Source organism: Oncorhynchus gorbuscha, linkage group LG08 (assembly GCF_021184085.1).
Source record: "Oncorhynchus gorbuscha isolate QuinsamMale2020 ecotype Even-year linkage group LG08, OgorEven_v1.0, whole genome shotgun sequence".
NCBI lineage: Eukaryota > Metazoa > Chordata > Actinopteri > Salmoniformes > Salmonidae > Oncorhynchus > Oncorhynchus gorbuscha.
The window spans coordinates 44,737,332-44,750,432 of NC_060180.1; the positions used below are offsets into that span (position 1 = coordinate 44,737,332).

Below are 13,101 nucleotides of genomic sequence, written 5' to 3' on the forward strand. Positions count from 1 at the left end.
GAGCATCGGCTGTAGTGGTGTAATGCTCGCCGCCATTGGACTCTGGAACAAATTCTCTGGAGTGATGAATCAAGCTTCACCATCTGGCAGTCCAACGAACAAAACTGGGTTTGGCGGATGCCAGAAGAACGCTACCTGCCCGAATGCATAGTGCCAGCTGTAAAGTTTGGAGGAGGAATAATGGTCTTGGGCTGTTATTCATGGTTCAGCGGAGTCAATCACCACCTTCCGGAGACACCTGAAACCCCACCTCTTTAAGGAATACCTAGGATAGGATAAGTAATCCCTCTCACCCCCCCCTTTAAGATTTAGATGCACTATTGTAAAGTGACTGTTCCAGTGGATGTCATAAGGTGAATGCACCAATTTGTAAGTCGCTCTGGATAAGAGCGTCTGCTAAATGACTTAAATGTAAATGTAAATGTAAATTAAATGTTCAGGATAGGCCCCTTAGTTCCAGTGCAGAGAAATCTTTAACGCTACAGCATACAATGGCATTCTAGAAGATTCTGTGCTTCCAACTGTTGCAACAGTTTGGGGAAGGCCCTTGCCTGTTTCAGCATGACAAATGCCCTCGTGCACAAAGCGAGGTCCGTGCAGAAATGGTTTGTTGAGACTGGTGTGGAAGAACTTGACTGGCCTGCATAGAGACCTGACCTCAACCCCATCAATCACCTTTGGGATGAATTGGAACGCCGACTGTGAGCCAGGCCTAATCGCCCAACATCAGTGCCCGACTTCACTAATGCTCGTGGCTGAATGGAAGCAAGTCCCCACAGAAATATTCCAACATCTAGTGGAAACCCTTCCCATAGGAGTGGAGGCTGTTATAGAATCAAAGGGTGGACCAACTACATATTAATGCCCATGATTTTGGAATGAGATGTTTGACGAGCAGTTGTCCACATACTTTTGGTCATGCAGTGTATCATGTCTAGCTGCATTGTAGCTAAATTCACCATAAGACAAAACAGAATTGCAAACTAAATTGGTAAATTAACCCAGATTTCAATTTCATTGTAAGTCATACAAAAAGTCATAAACAAACATGTTAAGTTTGTTTTTCTGATAATCTGTCAAGGAGAAAAAAACTGTTTACTCTGTAAGTTTTTATTTAGAAGATGAAAGGACATTTGAGTAGTTTGTTTTTCACTGTAAAAAAAAAAAACAAAGTTCTCACTTTTTTCCTATAAAGCTGCTTTTCCTCATTTCAGACTGTGGCCTAAAGACAAAAACTATGTTACCAAAATGATACAACAGAAAACAATAGGGTGACATCATTAGCTAGGCTTCCATCTAACTGGCAACAGATTTTCATGTGAATATTCTAAAATCTGCATGAATAAAATATGCACCTTTTCTCACCAGAGATGTTTCCATCACAATAGACTTGTCGCGGATAAAAATCTGTGCAAGATGACGTAGTGCACATAAAATTTACTTGAGCAATTCTATTCCCATGTACCAAATAAAAAATACAAGTTAAATGTGTTTCCATCGCATTTCCAACTCTACTGATGGTTTTGTAACAAAGAATGTAGCGAATGTGCCCACTCTGGTATTGGCACGTGCGCTACAGCCAACAGCTTGCAGATACAGTGCTGGTATAGCCTACACATGAGGTTATTATGGACAAAAGAGTGAGATTATTTTAATTTGTCAAATGGCAGCCAAACATCAATCATCATGTCACCAGAATAAGACCCTCAATATTTATTGGAAAGGAGCATCAAGCTCACCAACTGGCATATTGACCACCATGTGATGTTCATAATTTATTTCATCTGTAGCCTAATAAACTGCATGCTTCTCCGAGTCGTGGTGGGAGGACCACACATGTCATCACATGACTCCCAAGTTCACTTTGATAGGATGGTGACAATAATTAAAATATATATATTCTATTGAAATTTGCGCATAAAAGCCTTTCCACTGCCATTTCTCTCATAATACATTTTACAGACAAAATCGATACCACCTTGTCTAGCGCATTTTGTTTTGTCGTCATTTGGAAAGTTTACCGACAAATTCACAGTTTCCATCAGATCTGTCGTGACATTTTGCAACCGACATGTACTTTACTCGCATAAAAAAGGTTGGATAGAACCTGGTTAATGACACTAAAACCTCTCCAACACAATCTAATCTAGATTCTTTGGTCATAATTTCTATCTAAACACATGACAGATAATGGGATGCTGATGACATTGTTCTACAGTTCCCAGGCACATAGATAGTGAAGAGCAGTAGCCTATTGTTCTATTGAAATGTACTGTAATTCTAGTTGTCCTACAACAGGCTGCAGACACTCATCGTCTTAGTGCTGCTTGGAGAAGAAGTCTTTGCTCTTCTGGATATCGGGCTTGATGGTGTCACTTCCTGGTTTCCAGCCGGCGGGACAGACTGAGGAAACACCAGAGAAGAAGTGTGAGTGTCAGCACAGTGCAGTATGATAAACAAAACACTTTGAACCTGAGCTTGACATTTTTACACATTCTGACATCTACTATCAGCCTAACATTCTCCGCTGTTACAAACATAGAATGTTACCTTAAAAGAGAGTGGTAATAGTGCTCTAAATACTGTTCACATAGTGCAGGTATCATCAACTGGCAGCCCTTGGCCTCCCAAAATTTTCTGATCCCCAGAACATGTACATGTAAGACTAAAATCAATAGGAATTCACCTCAAAATGATTTTAATTTCGGAAATCTATAACTAAACATTTCAAATCAAAAGCAAATGTATTTGTCACATACACATGGTTAGCAGATGTTAATGCGAGTGTAGCGAAATGCTTGTGCTTCTAGTTCCAACAATGCAGTAATAAATAACCAACGAGTAATCTAACTTAACAATTCCAAAACTAGTACCTTATACACACGTGTAAAGGGATAAAGAATATGTACATAAAGATATATGAATGAGTGATGGTTACAGAACGGCATAGGCAAGATGGAGTAGATGGTATAGAGTACAGTATATACATATGAGATGAGTAATGTAGGGTATGTAAACATTATATTAAGTAGCATTGTTAAAAGTAGCTAGTGATACATTTTTACATCAATTTCCATTATTAAATGGAAATAGAGAGACATATGTGATTGTGTACCAATGTAATCAAGGTTTGAAATTATGTTTTTGTCAAATACAGTATCTGTTTGGGCTTCTTGCGTACAAAGCATTTCTAATTAGGTTCCAGTCCCCGGACCATCTGCTCGAGAAATAAAATTGGCCCGCGACTGATGATCCCTGACATAGTGCATGTCTTCTGACGGTACATGGTAAAATATGGCACTGCAAAAGGTTAGCCTGATTCTTTGTAGGAAAAGGAGGCATGGTCTTTTAGAAAACAAAAAGAAAACAGGGTTAGTTATGTACCCTCTCCGTGTTTGTCAGTGAACTGAAAGGCCTGCACCAGACGCAGGGTCTCGTCGATGGAGCGGCCCACTGGAAGGTCGTTGATGGTGATCTGCCTCAAGAGGCCCTTGGCGTCAATAATGAATAGGCCCCTGAAAAAACAAGTAGGGTATAGATTGAGTCATTTCTGCTTGTGTTAGTCTTGTTTTGCATGTAGTCTTATGTTGGGCACATTACCCAGGTTTTGGCCCAGTCGGTCATAGAAACACTGAACTTTGACCCTTGAACTTGTGTGGTGTGAACCCACCTGTAGGCGATGCCCTCGTCCTCCTTCAGCACCCCGTAGTCCGTGGAGATGGAACGCAGTGTGTCGGCTACCAGAGGGATCTTCATTGGACCCAGACCACCCTGCTTACGAGGTGTGTTGGTCCTGTAAGAACACACAACGAGACGGAATATAGTCTTTTTTTGTGTGTCTGAGACCAAGCGTCCCTGCCAGCTGTGATATACAGACGGACGCGAATAGCAGTAAACAGGTTTATGTATGCCGGTCCTCCGAATAAAAAAGATATATATATTTGGACACTGAAGTTTTAGCCTACTCTAGTAACTGAAATATGTACACTGACTATAAGCCTATAACTCTCACATGTAGCCTAATATAAAAGTATTGCAGTAGAATGATACACCAAATGATAATTTAGTATCAGAAATAGGAGTGGAGAAATCTGATTTCTTTCTTTCAGCATCTTTGGACCGTGCAAACGTGTGGTATTTGTGGACCTACTTTACTGTTTTGTGAAATCCTTTTCAAATGGATTTCATTACTCGTGCTACGGAGCCTCTCCGAGTTAGGATAGAAGGTTCTCCGTTTATATGCCCACGAAGCTGCACTAACGTACACCTGCTGTCTCCATTTGCTGGGGAAGGAGACTTTGGGTTTTGGTGGGAGAGAAAGAGGGGTGACCTTTGTTAAAATGTATTGATTTTTCTCACTTTTTTCCTCAGTTTTCTCTGTCTGCAAGTGCTTGTCTGTTTTCACACCTTTTTCCTTTCAATATTTTAGATGGCTAACAAAGCTAATAATTGGTATAGGTAGGCCTAATCCTATAAAGTTTTTATCTTGGAACACTAAAACAATGAATAATCCTGTCAAGAGGTCTAGGATCTTCTCCCTTTTGAAAAGCTAAAAGCTGATTCACGCATTAAAGATCACTCAAGGCTACAAAACTCCAGGTTCAGTCAGGTTTTCCCATTCAGACTTTAACTCCAAAGCCAGAGAGGTTGCAATTTTGGTTAGTAAAATAATATATTTCTCTACTACTAATGTTATTTCAGACAGTAACGAGAGATATTTCATCATAACTGGCACCATTTGGCACACACCTGTAGTATTGGTCAATGTATATGCTCCCAATTTTGATGATGAATTTGCCAAATTAATAATAATAATAATAATAATAATAATAAATGCCATTTAGCAGACGCTTTTATCCAAAGCGACTTACAGTCATGTGTGCATACATTCTACGTATGGGTGGTCCCGGGGATCGAACCCACTACCCTGGCGTTACAAGCGCCATGCTCTACCAACTGAGCTACAGAAGGACCATTGGTTGCTGGGGAAAATCCCTTCTCTGAACACCCATCTTTTGATATTTGTCGTGGATCTGAATTGTGTTATTAGCCCGGCTTTAGACCACTCAAACCCCAGAACTATGTCTCCTGCTATATCAAAGTCCTTCTCCGATTTTATGATTCAGAATGGATGTACACCATTCTTTTTCTCGTATTGACTATTTCTTTATTGATCATAAGTTACTTCCAAATGTCACCTCTTCTGAATATTTACCCATTGTCATTTCTGACCATGGACGTTTAGCCCTCGACATCCTATCAGGACAAACTCGTACTCCTCTCTGTTGGAGATTCAATTATCTTCTCCTGTCTGTTGCAGACGTCTGTAACGTTATCTCCACTTCTATTGATAATAAATTATTTTCAAATCAGACAAGCTCAACCTCTCATTAAAAATGAACAGTTCACCCAGATAACTATCCATTTCAATCTATCCCATTGTTTTTACCAGTGTTTTTAAAAATATTTTTAAATCAGGCTGTTACCACATTTATCTGGGGAGGAAAGGTACCCAGAGTCAGTACATCTTAACTTCAGAGATGCAAGTTTAGTGGAGGTCATGCACTATCCAACTTTGTATACTATTACTGGGCAGCCAACTTGTTACTGTATACTATTATACACTTACTGGGCAGCCAACTTGTTACTGTATACTATTATACACTTACTGGGCAGCCAACCTTTTACTGTATACTATTATACACTTACTGGGCAGCCAACCTTTTACTGTATACTATTATATACTTACTGGGCAGCCAACCTTTTACTGTATACTATTATACACTTACTGGGCAGCCAACCTTTTACTGTATACTATTATACACTTACTGGGCAGCCAACCTTTTACTGTACACTATTATACACTTACTGGGCAGTCAACCTTTTACTGTACACTATTATACACTTACTGGGCAGTCAACCTTTTACTGTATACTATTATACACTTACTGGGCAGTCAACCTTTTACTGTACACTATTATACACTTACTGGGCAGCCAACCTTTTACTGTATACTATTATACACTTACTGGGCAGTCAACCTTTTACTGTATACTATTATACACTTACTGGGCAGTCAACCTTTTACTGTATACTATTATACACTTACTGGGCAGCCAACCTTTTACTGTATACTATTATATACTTACTGGGCAGCCAACCTTTTACTGTATACTATTATACACTTACTGGGCAGCCAACCTTTTACTGTACACTATTATACACTTACTGGGCAGTCAACCTTTTACTGTATACTATTATATAATTACTGGGCAGCCAACCTTTTACTGTATACTATTATACACTTACTGGGCAGCCAACCTTTTACTGTATACTATTATACACTTACTGGGCAGCCAACCTTTTACTGTATACTATTATACACTTACTGGGCAGTCAACCTTTTACTGTATACTATTATATACTTACTGGGCAGCCAACCTTTTACTGTATACTATTATACACTTACTGGGCAGTCAACCTTTTACTGTATACTATTATACACTTACTGGGCAGCCAACTTGTTACTGTATACTATTATACACTTACTGGGCAGCCAACCTTTTACTGTATACTATTATACACTTACTGGGCAGCCAACCTTTTACTGTATACTATTATACACTTACTGGGCAGCCAACCTTTTACTGTATACTATTATACACTTACTGAGCAGCCAACCTTTTACTGTATACTATTATACACTTACTGGGCAGCCAACCTTTTACTGTATACTATTATACACTTACTGGGCAGCCAACCTTTTACTGTATACTATTATACACTTACTGGGCAGCCAACCTTTTACTGTATACTATTATACACTTACTGGGCAGTCAACCTTTTACTGTATACTATTATATACTTACTGGGCAGCCAACCTTTTACTGTATACTATTATACACTTACTGGGCAGCCAACCTTTTACTGTATACTATTATACACTTACTGGGCAGCCAACCTTTTACTGTATACTATTATACACTTACTGGGCAGCCAACCTTTTACTGTATACTATTATACACTTACTGGGCAGCCAACCTTTTACTGTATACTATTATACACTTACTGGGCAGCCAACCTTTTACTGTATACTATTATACACTTACTGGGCAGCCAACCTTTTACTGTATACTATTATACACTTACTGGGCAGCCAACCTTTTACTGTATACTATTATACACTTACTGGGCAGCCAACCTTTTACTGTATACTATTATACACTTACTGGGCAGCCAACCTTTTACTGTACACTATTATACACTTACTGGGCAGTCAACCTTTTACTGTATACTATTATATACTTACTGGGCAGCCAACCTTTTACTGTATACTATTATACACTTACTGGGCAGCCAACCTTTTACTGTATACTATTATACACTTACTGGGCAGTCAACCTTTTACTGTATACTATTATATACTTACTGGGCAGCCAACCTTTTACTGTATACTATTATACACTTACTGGGCAGCCAACCTTTTACTGTATACTATTATACACTTACTGGGCAGCCAACCTTTTACTGTACACTATTATACACTTACTGGGCAGTCAACCTTTTACTGTATACTATTATATACTTACTGGGCAGCCAACCTTTTACTGTATACTATTATACACTTACTGGGCAGCCAACCTTTTACTGTATACTATTATACACTTACTGGGCAGCCAACCTTTTACTGTATACTATTATACACTTACTGGGCAGCCAACCTTTTACTGTATACTATTATACACTTACTGGGCAGCCAACCTTTTACTGTATACTATTGTACTATTACTGGGCAGCCAACCTTTTACTGTATACTATTATACACTTACTGGGCAGCCAACCTTTTACTGTATACTATTGTACTATTACTGGGCAGCCAACAGAATTGCTATTCTGGTTACATGCTCCAGATACCCCATGGTAATACCTAGAGGCACATTCTTGTATTTCTGCTTCTCTTCCTGCCCTACTCCGCTCTTCTGAATGTGTTATGTGGAGGAAGGAAGGAAGGCTGTTTGGGATATGGTCAAATCTTTGTACTTACATTGATGCACATTTTGTCAAACTTGAAAAAAAATACATTTGAAAAATGAAATGATCGCTGCACTGTAACTTATCTTGCGTCACCTAGGATGAAATCTTCATAAGGCAAAATAATTGTGCAAAAGACTCGTACCAGGCAAGATGGCAGAAGTGGGAGTCAACAGAGGCACCAATGACCTCGCAGCCGATCTTCCTGAACTCCTCGGCAGCGTCGCTGAAGGCGATGATCTCAGTAGGGCACACAAAGGTGAAGTCCAGTGGGTAGAAGAAGAACACCACATACTTCCCTGCAGGCAAGCAGCACATGACACACCATTAGACTAACCTAGCACGTTACGGAGCCTGGAAGCGCATATTCAATGTACTCAAATCTTATCCGACAGGCTTATAGGTCATTACTGTATTATCGAACTTTAAAATCCTGAACCGGTCACAAATCCGACCACACAGATACAGAACAAAGGACAGTGCCAAATACTATGAAGCGTAACAGTAGGTCTACCTCTGTAGTTGGAAATGCTGAGGTCTTTAAACTGTCCATCTGGCATGACTGCTGTGGCCTTGAAGTCAGGGGCCAGATGCCCGATGCGCGCTTTACCTGCAGCCATCTTCAGTTTCACTGGAGGGGGAGGAAGATAAAACGAACAAATAGGCCTTTACTGTTTTATGTATGCTGTCAATGTACAGTATGCACCACTCATGGTAGTACACAAAAAGCACGAAGATAACTGGACATAAAAGATGAACTGGGATGCTCTTTCTATACATTTTCAGCATTGAAGCTATGATGTGAAAAGAACTGAAAACAATACAGGCAGGAATAGGAAATTGATTCTATGGAAGATTTCACTTCTTTCATGAGCAACACCTAATTCACAGGTGTTTCCTAAATGGCCATTTCTGTCTTTATTTTAAGCATTAATCACATAGTTCAACAGGATGTTCTTGCCTGGCAAGTGGCAAAACCTTTCACTATATTGCACACGCAGTCAGTCCTATTTCGTAAACCTGCATTCGTTTTTTTCTCGACATAGATTTTTCCCCCTCACCTGATTTTTTTTATTCCAATATTCCATTGAACAAATTAATTATGTAGGCCACTTGGACATCATCCCCCCAAAAACTATTATAAAGATAAACAAACGCATTTATTCTGTCATCAATGGAAATGTAGGCTACAAGTTTAATGCCGGTAAGATTGCACACAAATGAAATAAGGTAAAAGATCAGAAACTATTAGTCATGGTATGGCTAAGTTTTCACTTTCTTTTTTTTTGGAATGACCGAAAACATACTTTAGCCTATATATTTCATGATAGATTGAAAGTGTAGTCCTACAAAACACATACCTCTGCCTTGATCCTGACAGCTGCAGCTTGAGATGCGGAGTGGGAAGAATGAGATTCATCGCATGGAACTATATACAGCAGCTCAATTCTCGCGATGTTAGAATACTGCCAATGGCCACAGCCCATTCTTTATTTATTTATTTGTATTATTATTTTCATTAACAACAATTCAATACAGGAAGTACATGTGGGAACACAAGTATATATAAATAATATACAAAGGACAATTGGACTAGGGGTTAACAATATCACATTACACAAGGACCTTTAAGGGACATACATAGAATTGTAAGTGTAACATATTTCTTGTTAGCAGAGTATTTAATGGTCTTCAAATATAGTTAAATTTATTTTTTTAAGGTAAGAACATGTGTGTTTTGTTTGTAAATTTGCATTTGTGAATATGACATTTTGCCAAAAGAATAATGAAATTAATTACATGAAATTGTTCAAACTTTTTTCGATTGTAGGTAAAATATCCAAGCAGTAGATTTCTCCACAATAGTGTAAAATCTTCATAAATGTGTTCAATTATAAATCTACTAATGTCTTGCCACAGTTTCCTTACGTATACAATGCCAAAAAAAGTTGCAACACTGTTTCTGGGTGGTCATTTGAGTTTGTTTTCCTTAAACTTCTTCACATAGTGGTTGACAGGATATTATTTATGACATTTTTTAAAGGAAACTTCCTTAATTTAAAGTAGGTATGTGTGTGGCAACATCCAAACTTTCTTCCAACAAATATTATCAATACAAACTTTCCAATAAGGCATTGCATAAGGTATAGATAGATACAACATCCTGCTGAAACAAGGTTCGTATCGCTCTGTTGTTGAATGGACCAAAAGAGAAACAAATCTTTCCTACTTATGAGTCAACAGGGTTAATGGAAGGTAGGCTCTGAGGGTCAGGTCTTGACACATTCCTGAATAATAAAGCAACACCTGAGGGAATGACATTTAAAACTATTGCAAACTCTTTAGGTGTTAGAGGGATATTGTAAAGAGATAAGAATTCCTTATAACTGTCACGCCTTGGTCATTGTATTTTGTGTTTTTGTTATATGTTTGGGTAGGCCAGGGTGTGACATGGGTTTATATGTTGTAGTCGCATTGGGGTTTGTATAATTTGGGATTGCGGATGATTAGGGGTGTGTCTAGTTAGGCTTGGCTGCCTGAGGCAATTCTCAATCAGAGTCAGGTGCTTGTCGTTGTCTCTGATTGGGAACCGTATTTAGGTAGCCTGAATTCGCGTTGTATTTTGTGGGTGTTTGTTCCTGTCTCTGTGTAGTGTTCACCAGATAGGCTGTAATAGGTTTTACGTTTCGTTTGTTGTTTTCGTATTTCAGTTATTTCATGCACCGTTTTCATTCATTAAAGTCATGAGTAACCTACACGCTGCATTTCGGTCTGACTCTCTTCATTCAACAGAGGAACGACGTTACAATAACTAAGTAAAAAACCATCTGCATTTACAGTTGAAGTCATAAGTTTACATACACCTTAGCCAAATACATTTAAACCCAGTTTTTCACAATTCCTGACATTTAATCCTAGTAAAAACTCCCTGTCTTAGGTCAGTTAGGATCACCACTTTATTTTAAGAATGTGAAATGTCAAAATAATAGTAGAGAGAATGATTTCTTTCAGCTTTTATTTCTTTCATCACATTCCCAATGAGTCAGAAGTTTACATACACTCAATTAGTATTTGGTAGCATTGCCTTTAAATTGTTTAACTTGGGTCAAACGTTTCGGGTAGCCTTCCACAAGCTTCCCACAATAAGTTGGGTCAATTTTGGCCCTTTCCTCCTGACAGAGCTGGTGTAACTCAGTCAGGTTTGTAGGCCTTCTTGCTCGCACACACTTTTTCAGTTCTGCCCACAAATGTTCTATAGGATTGAGGTCAGGGCTTTGTGAGGGACATTCCAATAACTTGACTTTGATGTCCTTAAGCCATTTTGCCACAACTTTGGAAGTATGCTTGGGGGTCATTGTCCATTTGGAAGACCCATTTGCGACCAAGCTTTAACTTCCTGACTGATGTCTTGAGATGTTGCTACAATATATACACATAATTTCCCTTCCTCATAATGCCATCTATTTTGTGAAGTACACCAGTCCCTCCTCCCCCACAACATGATGCTGTCACCCCCGTGCTTCATGGTTGGGATGGTGTTCTTCGGCTTGCAAGCCTCCCCCTTTTTCCTCCAAACGTTATGATGGTCATTATGGCCAAAGAGTTATATATTTGTTTCATCAGACCAGAGGACATTTCTACAAAAATCTTTGTCCATATGTGCAGTTGCAAACTGTAGTCTGGCTTTTTTTATGGCGGTTTTGGAGCAGTGGCTTCTTCCTTGCTGAGTGGCCTTTCAGGTTATGTCGATATAGGACTCGTTTTACTGTTGATATACAGTAGATACTTTTGTACCCATTTCCTCCAGCATACTCACAAGGTCCTTTGCAGTTGTTCTGGGATTGATTGGCACTTTTTGTCCCAAAGTACATTCATCTCTAGACAAGAGGAGACAAAATGCGTCTCCTTCCTGAGCGGTAAGATGGCTGCGTGGTCCCATGGTGTTTATACTTGCGTACTATTGTATGTACAGATGAACGTGGTACCTTCAGGCGTTTGGAAAATGCTCCCAAGGATGAACCAGACTTTTGGAGGTCTAAAATTTATTTCTGAGGTCTTGGCTGATTTCTTTTGATTTTCCCAATATGTCAAGCAAAGAGGCACTGAGTTTGAAGGTAGGCCTTGAAATACATCCAAAAGTACACCTCCAATTGACTCAGGCTAATTGACATAAATTATCAGAAGCTTACGACATCATTTTCTGGAATTTTCCAAGCTGTTAAAATGCACAGTTAACTTGGTGTATGTAAACTTCTGACCCACTGGAATTGTGATACAGTGAATTATAAGTTAAATAATCTGTCTGTAAACAATTGTTGGAACAATTACTTGTGTCATGCACAAAGTAGATGTCCTAACTGACTTGTCAAACTATAGTTTGTTATCATGAAATTGGTGGAGTAGTTAAAAAAACGAGTTTTAATGATTCCAACCTAAGTGTATGTAAACTTCAGACTTCAACTGTACAAGTTGGCTCACCAATAGGATATAATTTTTTTATCCAATTGATCTTAAACGTATTATTTAAGGCCGTAAAGTCCAGAAAATTCAGCCCACCATTCTCATAAGTGTTCATTACATCAGTTTTCTTAATGTAATGGGTACGGTTTCTCCACAGAAAGTTGAAAAGTGTCTGGTCTATCTCCTTGCTTATTTTACCATCAAGATATAAAGATAGAACACCTTATGTTAGCCTAGAGATACCTTCCACCTTGGTTATCAAGATTCTTCCTTTTAAAGATAAGACCCTCTGAGGCCATTGATTTAGCTTGCCACAGCCAATTCATTTAATCTACATGAGTTCTTTGACTACAGTCCGTGCTGTCCGGAATCCTTGGGACATCCATACCGCTGAAGTTAACATTTAAAATGGTTAATAAGGTAAGGGTTAAGATTAGGGTTTAGGGTTGGGACGTCCCAAAGATCCAGGATAGCACTGACCACATTTGACTGCCTCACAGCACCATGACTACGCAAATTTCATCCTCATTCCATGTCAAATAACCTGCTGTGGAAAACTCCTATGCGTAAAGATGAGTAAGGAAAAGACAGTAGTCATGTCCCCCACAC

At 38.9% G+C, this 13,101-nt stretch overlaps 1 protein-coding gene across 1 annotated transcript; it reads right to left on the bottom strand.

The window, feature by feature from the left end:
* Window positions 1-1,092: 1,092 nt before the first annotated feature.
* Window positions 1,093-9,441, bottom strand: LOC124041702 (peroxiredoxin-1-like). Its single transcript, XM_046359594.1, has 6 exons — window positions 9,393-9,441; window positions 8,546-8,662; window positions 8,177-8,330; window positions 3,671-3,793; window positions 3,385-3,515; window positions 1,093-2,403 (listed from the first exon to the last, which is right to left on the bottom strand). The coding sequence occupies exons 2-6, from the start codon at window positions 8,649-8,651 to the stop codon at window positions 2,318-2,320; spliced, it is 600 nt and encodes a 199-aa protein (XP_046215550.1). The 5' UTR covers window positions 8,652-8,662; window positions 9,393-9,441; the 3' UTR covers window positions 1,093-2,317.
* Between the last annotated feature and the right edge of the window lie 3,660 nt (window positions 9,442-13,101).